Below are 13,039 nucleotides of genomic sequence, written 5' to 3'. Positions count from 1 at the left end.
CCAGCAGAGGAACGTGCAGATCAAGCACCATCGTTGGACGTGGATGGAGATCCATCATTGGAAAGAGCTCTAGGGCTGCTCTGGGACACAAAAAATGACATTATAACCTTCATCGTCAAAGTCAAGGAAAAGCCAAGAACAAAAAGAGGCCTGCTAAGCACAATTAGTTCAATTTATGACCCCCTGGGTTTTGTAGGCCCATTCATTTTACGTGGAAAAGCACTATTTCAGACATTATGTCGCTTGAAGCTAGGTTGGGATGAAATCATCCCAAGTGATATTGCGGAGCAATGGGGCAGGTGGTTAGATGACCTGCCAAAACTATGTAGACTACAAGTGACTCGATGTCTCAGACATAAAGATCTTACTGCAGCTCCAGTTACCATGCAACTTCATCACTTCAGTGATGCTTCTGAGTTGGGCTATGGTGCTGTTAGCTACCTCAGAGTTGTGAGCAACAATGACATCAACTGTAATATCGTCCTCTCTAGGAATAGGCTGGCTCCTGTCAAACCAAGCACAATCCCAAGGCTAGAACTGGCTGCTGCTGTAGTAGCAGTACAGCTTGATCAAAGGATCCGTCAAAGCTTTGAGCTACCCCTTCTGGATTCTGTCTTCTGGACAGACAGCACTATTGTCTTGCACTACATCAGAAACGAAGACAAACGTTACCAAACCTTTGTTGCAAATAGAGTTTCACAGATCCGTGAAGTATCACAAGTGACACAATGGAAACATGTTTGCACAGAACTAAACCCTGCAGATGATGTTTCAAGAGGATTGTCTGCTGAAGAACTCATAAACAGCAAGCGCTGGCTCAAAGGCCCTGCTTTCCTGTGGCAGGAAGAACAGTTATGGCCTTGCCAGCCTGAGCTAGGAAGTTTACCTCCAGATGCAGAGGTAAAGAAGTCAAGTCAGACATATGCAATGTCTTCCAAACTCACCAGTCAGTCAGCAATTGATTGTTTCATCCAGAGGTATTCTTCCTGGTACAAACTCAAACGAGCAATCGCATTGATCTTACGAGTGAAGAATATTCTGCGGAAGAAGACTGAGTTAAGACTGTGCTCACCAATAACACTGAATGAAATGAAGCAGGGGGAAATTGCTATCATCGACTATGTCCAGCGCACCCAATTTACATTCCCAAAGAAAGAAGAAAGCCTCAAGAAGTTAAATCCAGTGCAACTTGGTGATGGGTTACTCCGCGTTGGAGGCAGGCTCACCAATGCTCCAATACCTGAAGCAGCAAAACACCCAGCAATCTTACCTCAAAAAAACCATGTCAGCAAACTTGTCATATGGCATTTCCACAAACTCACAGGTCATTCTGGAGTTGAAAGGGTACTGGCTGAGATTAGACAATCATTTTGGATTATCTCGGGCCGTGCAGCAGTGAAGCAAGTCCTAGCACAGTGTGTACCTTGCAAAAGACAAAGAGCTCCAATCAGTACTCAATACATGGCAAACTTACCTGTTGATCGTGTCACTCCATGTCAGCCCCCTTTCACTCATGTTGGGATTGATTATTTCGGGCCCATTAATGTCAAAAGGGGACGGAGTGAGGTGAAGAGATATGGCTGTCTGTTTACCTGCCTAACAATCAGGGCCATTCACTTGGAGGTGGCACACAGCCTGGACACAGAGTCCTTCATAAATGCTCTTCAACGATTCATGGCTCGTCGTGGGACACCTCAATTGATACGCTCAGACAATGGGACAAATTTCATAGGTGCCCGCCATGAATTGCAGAAGGCTCTAAATGAATGGAACCAGCAAAGAATTGAAGAGCATCTACTCCAGCGAGAAACACAATGGAAGTTCAATCCTCTTGCAGCCTCACATATGGGGGGCGTATGGGAGAGGCAGATTCGTTCTGTCCGCTCCATTCTCATGAGCCTTGCAGGACAACAGATTTTGGATGACGAAGGATTAACAACACTTTTCTGCATCATTGAAAACATTGTGAATGGGAGACCACTAACAAAGGTGTCAGAGGACCCAAGAGACAGTCAGCCTTTAACTCCCAATGATTTGCTTCTTTTGAGACCAGAATGCCCTCTGCCTCCTGGACACTTTTTAAAACAGGATCTGTATCGTTGCCGCTGGCGCCAAGTCCAGTATTTGGCAGACATTTTCTGGGTTCGGTGGGTTAAGGAGTACCTACCCAACCTCCAGCAAAGGCAGAAATGGAACCACCATTCCAGAAACTATCAGATTGGAGATCTTGTACTGATCCTGCATGAATCCACACCTCGCTGTCAATGGCCCCTCGGTTTGGTTACAGACGTCAACATTGGAGATGATGGACTGGTGCGATCAGTGCAAGTAAAGACTCATAGAGGGACTTACATCCGCCCCATACACAAGCTATGTTTGCTAGAAGGAAATATGAATGAGTAGACTTTAACTACCTTTAGCTTGTGTTATACTATGAATGACTTTGACTTAATCTCACGTTCAAGATTACTTTAAACTGTTAGTCATTCCTCGAAGTCCAATTATTATCATATACAAAGGTTTTTTTTGTGACAGGGTTGAATCTAATTGGTTAACATTTGTTATCTAAGTCTAGGTTGTCGTTCACCAATTTTTTTGTACTGGGATGACCATCTGTTGAGGTCATCGGGGCCGGGATGTTGGATTCACTCCTCCCGTTCCACTAGGGGGCTCTATAGTTTCCTTTGGAAGGGATTAGTAGAAGGAACGGCAAACCGGAAGTAGCTTCCGGTGTCGTTAGCTTTACCAAGAAAGCTAAATTCAACAATAAAACTTACAGATGACCTTACCTTAATTATTGCCCAACGTGGTAAGTCTATGCTAAATGTTGTAAGCAAACGGGAGATATGTTTTTGTTCTATATTTAGGTTTTGGTCGAAAATAGTTTAGTGCTAACAAAGATGCTAGCGGGTAGCCGCTAATTAGCGATATGCTAACGCTATTTACTGCATGTTCAATGTTGATGTCTGTTATGATTAGAGATGTTTTAAGAGTGAAATCTATGCATTTTATTCAAAGCTTATGTTTATGTCTTGTTTTATTTAGGTTGTTTTAATTTGAATTACATATAATACTAAGTATTGCAATTTTGTTTTACTTTACAGTTTAACCGGCATGGCCGTGTAATGCACCTGGCAATAAATAATAATAACAACAAGAACAAAGACTAATTTATGTTCTTCGTAACACTTATTATATCCAAAAAATGTAAGGAGAGACATCTCAGTAACAACCATGCTCTGCCACTCCCTGACCTGCTTCTTTCCTCTCCACATCAGGTGCAAGAAGGTCCCTAAGTTTCTCCCACGCATAGAAGAAAGGCCAAATTTTGTAAATACGACTTTGTAGCAGAAAGCTTTCTTTAAAACTCTGAAGCAGCCATCACTTTTCTTAATGAGACGATCCACGTAAACTGAGTTCCCAGACTAAAAATCACATGTATGTCATCCAGGAATAAGTATGCTTTATATAAAAACTGGAAACCATTTAAATTAATTTCAAACTGGGATAGTTAATACAGATTTTTCCAAGAAGTTGGGGAAATGTGACTTTTTCAGGTCATGTATATCAAAAACACATTACAAAACATATATTTTCAGTAAATGTGGTAAATCCCTGGAAATCTTTTAATCAATGCATGTGAAATAAAACAATTTCTATAATTAAAAATTGTATTTTTTGTATTTTACAAAAAAAGCTATCAAATAGATTTTTTTCTGTATAAAAAATGGTTCTATTTATATGTATTTGGCTTCTTTTCTGTAGTTTTTAGAGCATTTCAATTTTGGGAAGATGACAGACATTTTATGGCAACTAGGTAAAATTGTTACCCTCTCCTAAAAGTACCTTTGTGTGTTTTCGCTGTCAGACCTAGATTGCCTGAGACTTTGCTCCGATCCATTTTCTTTTATACCACGTCCAATGCATTGACATTTGTTATAAAAGACTTTTGTAAAGGAAAATTCTGGAAAAGTCTGCATGCATTTTTGTCTCTTGCAGGAAAAGTACATATTTCATCGGTATGTAAAGCTTTGAGTGTGATGATTATTTGGAGAATACATTGGAGCATACATTCAACATTCTGGAGATTGTCAGCCAGTTTTACTACAAACCAAGCTAGTTTATGAATCAGTAAGGCAAAACAGAGCAAAACAGTGACAAGTGAAGTGAATAACATTGAATTTTTCTTCATCATAACAGTCTTGTTGATGGGATGAACTCAGATTGTTTTAATGAAATCAGACAATGTAACAAGGAGATTGGTTCAGCTGTATGAAACATTTATCAACATAGCCTTGCCCCTCCCTAATATGCTATGTGCAACCCACTGATTTCATTACAGTAAGTTCTATAGAAAACTGTGATTCCCCTTCTATAGAAGGCTGTGGGAATCATGTCTGTTAAAACATCCTCGGTACAATACGAAGTTAGACCTGCTAAGGCATGTTTTTATTTTGGGGATTAATTCTTCTAAACTTTCATTTAGACTTTAAACTTTCTTTCACAGTATTTATTGTTAAAACACTTTACAGTACAGTATAAAATTTTTTTTTATTTTGTAACTCTTCACTATTATGTTATTCTTATACACTTTTCTAAAATCTACATTTTTGTGCCCATTTTTCTATAATCTTTTTGCTGCTGTAACACCAGAATTTCCCCATTGTGGGATAATAAAGGGATTTTCTATTCTATTCTATTCTATTTATCAAGGCATTTCTTTGTTGCTGATTCCCTTTTAGACATTGAGCATTAACTCATCCTGCTGCATCTGTGTTTGCTCTTAACTGACCGAAGGAGAGACTTCAAAAATAAAATAAAGCTATAACTGACGATTCTACAAAAGTGACTACATTTTGTTGCTTTTATAGACTTAAAAGAAACTATAAACTGTGTCAAATTTAAAGGGAATCTTAAATACTTTAATATGGAAGAATAAAAGAGAAAACTGCAATAGAGAAAGAGCCTTCTTTTAGCCAAAACCTGTCACAAAATTAAAACCATACAACAAAATTTGAAGTTATTTAAAACCAGACAACTTTTATTAAAATTCTAAAAATTTTACTAGGTCATTTTTGAGTGTTCTGTATCTTAAAAATCTGTAAATGATCTTTGGGATGATTGCTGTTTTTTTTTTTTTTGTTTTTTTTTTTTTGCACCTCAGATCTTAAATGTTTTGAATCTGTATATTTGTCTGAATGACAAATTACCATGGCTATCATCTACTTATATTCAGATCTTTATGTTACTTTTTTACTCAAGATGATAATATAACATACTGTCAGGCCATCTAATACTAGGCTTCTACAAGCTGAATTTAAGGTAAGAAAAATGAGCTACAGTCTAAGCAAATTACACTGATAAGCTAAATTAGGGTCTATAACTAAATGCACCTATCAGTATTTAAAGTCAGTTTTTCAAGCTTTTATGACTTTTTGGGATTTCAGTAGAAGAATGATAACATATGAATTAAACCCCCTACTGAAAAGAATTTATGAAGGAGATACACAACTACTCTGGGGAACAAATATGGCTACAAACTGCTTTATGCTTGACCAGCAGAAAAGGGGAAAAATGTTTTCAACACAGTGAAAATTGCTTTGAGATGAAATAGAATGACGGCCCAAATGCTGAGAGGATGTACAGTCAGCAGTGTCACCTTGTGCAAAATCAAAAGAGACAAATTGTGGTAATAGCTTTCAAGTGAGAAAACAAGGCAGAATGAAGGATCTGTGTGTGCAATAAAGGAAAAAAAATCTCCACCACTTTACCAAACCCCTGGTTCTGTGCGGGCTGCTTGGAGATAGCAGTATGCACCGTGTCAGGTTGCCATAGGAACCAGGATACATAGTGATTTGAACAGACTCAGACGTCTGCGCCAGGGTTTCAATGAGATCGATATGTCAGAGCAATCAAAAGAGAAGGAACCTTTGCTGACTGCATCTCTTCTGAAGCTTAACATTCCGTTTCTACCTCCACAGAAGTCACAAGAGACTGAAATAAACAGAAGGATAATAGCACAAAATAAGATTTTGAGGGGTTTAAGGCGGTGTTATGGGAGACAGGTTAAAAATAACACAGCAACAACCCAGCTCTGACAACAAAGCAAAACCTAGCCTGTCTATTTGACCTTTTTTTTTAGCACTTCTCAAAATGATCAGTGATATTAATCCACTTCCTCAAAAGCTTTAGGATTATCATCATGCAGTCATATTACAAAAAAAAATATATATGGTACTGTTTTGAGCCCAATGCTCAAATTAACAGCGTAGTGTCCATCAACCCCTGTCAAGAGCTTTCTGTGAGATATTCTTGTTCTCCGTTGCCAGCTGGGTGAACGAAGGTCGGAATCAATATTTCCGTGAAGTGTCCAGATTGAAAACGGGCATGACAGAGACACCCAGGGGGGAGAAAACAACTGAGAGGTAGGAACCCACAGACGGGAACAAATGATCCAGGCTGTCATCCTGGCTTATTGACTGCTCTGTTCGGACTTACTGATGCAAGACAAAACTGCTGAAAAGTACATTGTCTTTTAATGACCTTTTCAGCCATCGCTTCCGCATGGGCTGCAGACAGCTAGCCTGGAACATTTGGCATTTTCACCGTCTGCACATGGTTTGGTAAACAAAAGGTATCTTCTGGTATCCAACTCTAATATGGGAAAGCAATGACATTAGAGCTGCTTAGCGAGGCATGTAATTGTTCTTGTGATTATAAAGCAACACTAAAGCATGTGTGACCCTTAAAAAAGGGAGTTTTTATAGTTCTTTTTCCTCCACTCTCTAATCACTGTTTACATCTCTGAGACTGTAGTTTGCCATTAATACCCAGGATCTGATTTATGACTTTTGCAACCCAGTTGAGTTGATCAGTTGTTTCTTACCTTTTGAATGGTAACATGCATAACATTAAAAATGTGTTATTTTCTCAAATTAAAGTCTGTCTGTAGTTAGGTTTAGTTTCTTGACATGAAGATAAAAACAGTCTGCTTACTTGTTCTTTTTTATTTGTGTTGTAAAAAATACCAAAGCATACAATTATAGTCATAAAAGGATATTAATTAAATTATAGAGTATTATATATCAGAACTTGACTGCTTGCACAAGTTCTAAAAAAAAGTCAAGTAGCGGCATCCAGATCTGCATGCAGCCACTTTATTAGAAACATCTGTTTCATTATTAAAAAGAATGTCTCAGGCAAGAGCATGGCAAGAACTATTTACATTTAGTCAGTCAGTTATTCTGTATGTTGATCTGTTTTCCTTTTAATTCCAAACGGTTTCTCAAATTTACAGATAATGCTCTGCTAAAGGGAAAATATCAATTAACTTACAAATCTGTGGGTTAAAACTCCTTGTTATTCATAGTAATCATAGGAAAAATGGAAGAACAGATTTTAAATCTTAGCATGTTTACAACCAAGGCAGTATATCATCTCTGATGCTAATTAGCTAACGCAGCAGAAGATCTAACCTGGTGCCTGGAGGAATTCTAGAGCTAATTCACAAAGGCTTACCAAAATGATGTTTGTTAACTTAAGCGATGACATGTTAGCAGTACAACCTAATTGGTGTAGAGATGAAACCATCAATCTAACCTACTTTGTAACAATGGTTTAGGCTTGGTTTTGTAACATATTAATATCGCTTACAGCCACTGTATTAATTGGTAAAAAAAACAGTGCAAGAAGGACGTCAACATAGTTGTCCTCTCACAGCACTTTTATGGACCAATCTGGCTTTTCCAAATACTGTTTTGTTTGAGGTCTAATTAGATGATTACAAATTTGACTTAATTAAATTTGTTAAAATGACTGCAACAAATACCACAAAAAAGTTAATTCTGTAGGTTCTTTAAAAAAGAATTGAAAGTACATGCTCTATATATTAAAATTTGTTGGAACTCAGTGTTTTGAGGGATTAAATTAAAAATATATATACCGGTATATACATTTTTCTTTCCGTTTTCAACCTGTCAATTACTCTTAGAGCTGCTTAGGTTTGCATTGTAAGTTTTTGAGCTCTGGATTATTGACTGGTCCATTAGATAAAACTTTTCCCACATCAATCAATACTTGGCCATTCTACAAGCAGCTTCAAAACCTTTTCCTGTCATTTTTCTTTTCTAGTATGTGTTAATAAGTAATGAAAGTGAAAATGGCTGTTTCAGATATTTAGGTAAATATTGAAGAAGAAGCTGTAGATATCTCAGCCAACTATGAAATTGTTGATAAAATTGTTGATAAGCTGGGAGCTATATATTTGCAGGTGCTCAACTACTCAGTCTGGTTACAGTAGATATCTGTGAGATTATGCCTAACCCTTCAAATCAATATTTAAAGTAGACGAAATAGCTGGAACGTACCCAAAATGGCCATGGCAAAGATTCAAACTGGAATTGAATATGTGTCTATTTAGGGAGATTTTCAGGATGATCTCAGCAGCATACGGGTGTAGCTTGGATGGAGATGTCTTAGTGTGACTGATAAACACCCAAACTCTCAATCAGCACCTTCTAAAGCAGGATCGGCAACCAAAACTGCTCAAAGAGCCATATTGCACCCAAAAAACAAATCTGTCTGGGGCCACAAAAATGTAAAAGTCTTATATAAGCCTTGTATGACAACATTGACTCTAAGTGTATTAGCCCACAATAAATAAGGGCTATATGGGCTTAAATATATAATAATCTTTCATGATTAAATGGTTATCCTGCAGCAAACGTCACATAGAATGAGGTGATGGAGGAGCAGTGAACGCTCTCACCACTCGGCGCTTCACCGCCCTTCATCACACAGTTTAGGTTTTGTTGCATTGATGATATTATAAAAACATGATAAAGGAATCTTTCTATGGTGGACTTTTTTTTTTTATTGGGAGGAGCTGATTGAGGCATGAGGAACCAAGCAGGAACTGACGTCCATCAGAGCAGTGCTCTCTAACCCCAAAATCTCACATCCTCCATCAGCAACGTTCCTTGGTGTCATTTTTATTTTGAGGATTTGAGAAAAAATTGAAGAAAGTTCAAATACCTGCATCACAGCACTACCTGTGCAATCTGTGGATGGTTTTTCATCATTGCAACAAATCTAGCAGCAGTGGTGGAGTTTGGAGATGCAATCCAGTCCTTAATTCTATCTTTGAGCTCCTCTGATTTTTCCAGAAGTTCTGCTATTGCACTATTTCTCTCACTCCCAACTTGGTGATCAGCTGCATATTTAGCATGCCTTCCCTGGGAATGATTTCCAAATTACTCTTTTTATTTTTTGACAAGCTCTCATTACAGAGCAAAAATGCAGGCAATCCTTCCGCATTTGTAATGACAGTAAATGATTTGGCCCAGTCTTCTTTGAATCCTCTTTTCTCATCAGCTATCTTCCTTGTCTTTCCTTTGGGATCCATGGTTCGAGACACAGTTGCCGCTTTGTTTGTCTGGCACCACGCTGTACTGAAATGTGTGTTGCAGGCTTTGACCACTAATCTCTATGGATATGACGCAAATTTTCGTTGAAAGACATGTTTACATTTATTGTTTAAATGTATTTATTATACAAATGTTAAGAGCATTGGAAAACATAATGAATGTTTGTTTGACCTCCTGCACAACATATTAAAATAAACAAACAAAAACGAATAAGTTTTCTTACATTTTTGAAAAAGCCCCAGGGAGCCGCAAGAGGGGGCGGTAAAGAGCAGTGTGGGTTACCTGTTCTAAAGCAACTACTGTTGCACAGAAAGCCATCCATCATCATGTACCAGCGGAGCAGCAGGATCTCTAAACACCCACCGAATTCCTTCACTGGCGATGTTTTCCAACACTGTCAGGCTACCATCCTTACAAAATGACTCACAATTACACCTGATAGCAGTTTTTATATGGTTAATAACAAAGTTGGTGGTATACGTTGTTTCATGAGGACATACTTATCCCTTTTCCCTCATTTTCAATGTTTTTCTGACAGAGGGTACATCTGCACTCATGGTTCTGTGTGTGGAGGCCTATTGTGTGGGCAGCAGATACCTACCTGGGGGTATGTCTGAAAAGGCACACACACCTGACTGAAATCCCCCCTCATTAGCCTCCTGTGGCTATGAGGCCTGAAGGCCACCTGTTGCCTGATGATAACTCTAAGTGGTTGGATTTACTATTTGATATCTTCCTAGACTATGGCCTCTGTAGAGCCATATTCTCCTTAATGATAGCTCCCACCAGGAATAACATCTGCGTTCTTCTCAGTAGTCCCCCGAAAAGCTTAGGTCTCCCTTCAGAACCAAAAATAAATTTTGTTAAGTACAGCTCTCTAGACTATTCAATTTTTTAAAGTGCAGGTAAGCAGCATTGATAAATTTACAAAGTGACAAAAGAGTAAAATCAGAAGGAAACTGTACAAGGAAAAGACTTACTGCAGTTCAAAAATAGAATATTATCTTATGATTGCAGATCAATCTTTAACCAGTTGGTCTGGTTGAAACGTTTGCTTTATGTGCCACTGTCTATCTGGATGTTCAATTAATGTATGCTTGACAGGAGTACTTTAAATTATGCCACTGAGGACATTTATTCAATTCATGGTGACATTTGAAGTGTAAATACACTTGTTTTTTCACCCTATTTGTGTTTGATAATGTCACCATGAGGCGCTAATGCATTACCTGTCCTGGTGAGCAATCTCATTTTGTATGAAGGTGGTGTTTGCATAATGTGGTTTAATAAAGCTTGTGAAAGATACATAAATGAATATTAGATCTCACAAAATGAAAAATATTAAAGACAAAAAACACACTACTATAATATTAGAAATACTGTACTGTCTTCATTATTACCTGAAGTAAATAGGAATATTGAAGTCATAATAAAATAAGTAAAATTGGAATGTAAAGTGAATGTTCCACAACTAAATACAATATTATTCTAACCAGCTGCTCACCTTAACTACAGGTTTTTGGTGTGCAGGAGGATAAGGACTGATCAGAAATATTCAGTTTCTTTTTGGATTTATTCTATTGAGCTGAAAAAGACGACTGATTAAATCCAGATTCCTCAATCTAGATTATTTTTTATTTGTTTTTCTTTTATATTTTTAAGGGATATGGGTACTTTTATTTAGAATATGGAAAACACAAAATTAAAGATCTGAGGCATATTTCTGGAAAGAAATGTAGGGGATTGATAAATCAACTTTACTCTGATCAGAAATCAGTATTCAAGTTTTGTCAGTGATTGCTTTATCTTGCTAAATCAAGTTATTTTAAATACCTCTGATACATATTCTTTATAGTCAATTACTTGTATTAATTTTTGGTTATTAATAATATTTAACAAATATTAACTGTATAATTTTCTAATAGGACATTGTTAGTAGTTTTTATAAGGATTTGTTACAAAAAAGTGATACATCATCTCCACTCTTTTACAAAGGTTTGATTATTGATAGCATTTTGTTAGAAAGATACTGCTTAAGGGTGATGTGATTTAAATGATAAAATTTTAAAAATGGATTAAAGAAAATAATAATTACAATGAACCAAATGTCTGGCTCATTAAGTTCTATTGTCTTTTTTTGCTACTTTGATATAAAAAAGAAAAGAAGATACAGAAAAATTACTTTTTTCATATTTCTGTACTTAATTCTGGTAGGTTACAAAAAGAGAAGAGAAATATCTTTGAGAAGATCCATTTTTATTAGGGTCTACTTATGAGAACATAACAGCTTTTGTATCTTAAAAGTAAGTATCTTTAAATCAATTTCCTGTACCTAAGAACAAATAAAAAAAGGATTTGGGTCTTTCTCTGTCACACCAGTCTGAGCAAAGTTCAATAAAAAGCATGCTTGCAAAATCATAAAATGCAGAAATGGAGGTACATTTTGCTTGATTGTAAGTATGCTATTATTTAAGGTTTAACTTATGTGAACAGAACCAAAAAGGCTTTTGGAAGGAGTATGTCATGACTATTTTACCCATTAGACCAGTAATTGTTTGATTTTTGTATTCAATTGAATCAGCTAATCCACATGAGATATAAAAACACCTAAAACACTTTCAACATAAAAAGATAATATCCTTTATGATATAATTTTTACATTTTTGAATATCTCCACAAGGGATGGACAGTAACAGAGCACAGTCAACATCAGCCGTGTTGCAGAGTTGTTTCAGCTTGTTAGATCAGACGTGACTGGCTCAACCTGTTAACGTCTGTAGGATGAGCTCAAAGGTATCTCGAAATTAGGGGATCAACCTTGCTCTGGTGTTCCCACAACATGCCGATCGGAACGGTGTTTAAAACGCATAGCTTGCCGAGTCGTTTGACCTGGGTAGACACGTGTCAGTAAGCTGTATAATTTTACCAATTTTGCCTATTTTCACCTTAAAAACATTCTACTACATTATCCCAGTCCTAGAGAAGCTTCACTGGCTTCCTTTTAGATTCAGAATCCAATTCATAATGTCTCTGTTTTCTTTCAAGGTCATCCATAAACTTGCTCCCCATACCTCTCAGATCTCCTTCAGATTGCTACTGCTTCACATAACCTTGGATCTTCCTCTACCTTGTTAAGCCTCCTGCGCTCCTCCGCTCCAAGCGATGCAGAGCTCTTTGCCGCTCTGCTCCTAAACTATGGAATTCAGTTTCTCCTGATATTCTTAATATTGACACTTAACCTCTGTTTAAATCAAAGCTGAAAACTCATCTGTTCAAGACTGCTTTCCTCTACTGACTGCCTCCACTGTTTTTAATATAGTGTATATTGTGTGCTACTGTGTGTTTTTTATTCATTCTGTTGTACAATGTCGTTAGGTGTGCCAAAAGGCGCTTCGGAAAAAAAATGTAAGATAATCATAACTATTATAAATGTTACAGAATGCTGTTTTTGCAGCAATTCGGTACAGAATTTAGCCACCAGGTCCATTCCGACTTTGATTAGTCTGCAGAGTCGGGTCCTTGGCACATGGTGGTGTCTCTACCGGTTAGATCCTCAGGAGAGTCTCACAGCAGAGAAAAAAAAAAGTTTACGTTTTTTTCTTCCTAAGCACCAT

The 13,039-nt window shown here is 37.3% G+C and overlaps 1 protein-coding gene across 1 annotated transcript; it reads left to right on the top strand.

The window, feature by feature from the left end:
- The first annotated feature begins 374 nt into the window (after positions 1-374).
- Positions 375-3,187, top strand: LOC119798782. The gene is made up of 2 exons (XM_038308394.1): positions 375-2,809; positions 3,105-3,187. Exon 1 carries the CDS (start codon positions 385-387, stop codon positions 2,401-2,403), a length of 2,019 nt encoding a protein of 672 aa, XP_038164322.1. The 5' UTR covers positions 375-384; the 3' UTR covers positions 2,404-2,809; positions 3,105-3,187.
- Positions 3,188-13,039: the final 9,852 nt, after the last annotated feature.

This window comes from Cyprinodon tularosa, unplaced genomic scaffold (genome assembly GCF_016077235.1).
Source record: "Cyprinodon tularosa strain WSP-4 unplaced genomic scaffold, ASM1607723v1 ctg636, whole genome shotgun sequence".
NCBI lineage: Eukaryota > Metazoa > Chordata > Actinopteri > Cyprinodontiformes > Cyprinodontidae > Cyprinodon > Cyprinodon tularosa.
This window is presented reverse-complemented; position numbering and strand designations above follow the sequence as displayed.

Excerpts from the sequence above, each read along its gene's own strand:
- LOC119798782 (XM_038308394.1), top strand. The coding sequence starts at position 385 with ATGCAACTTCATCACTTCAGTGATGCTTCTGAGTTGGGCTATGGTGCT.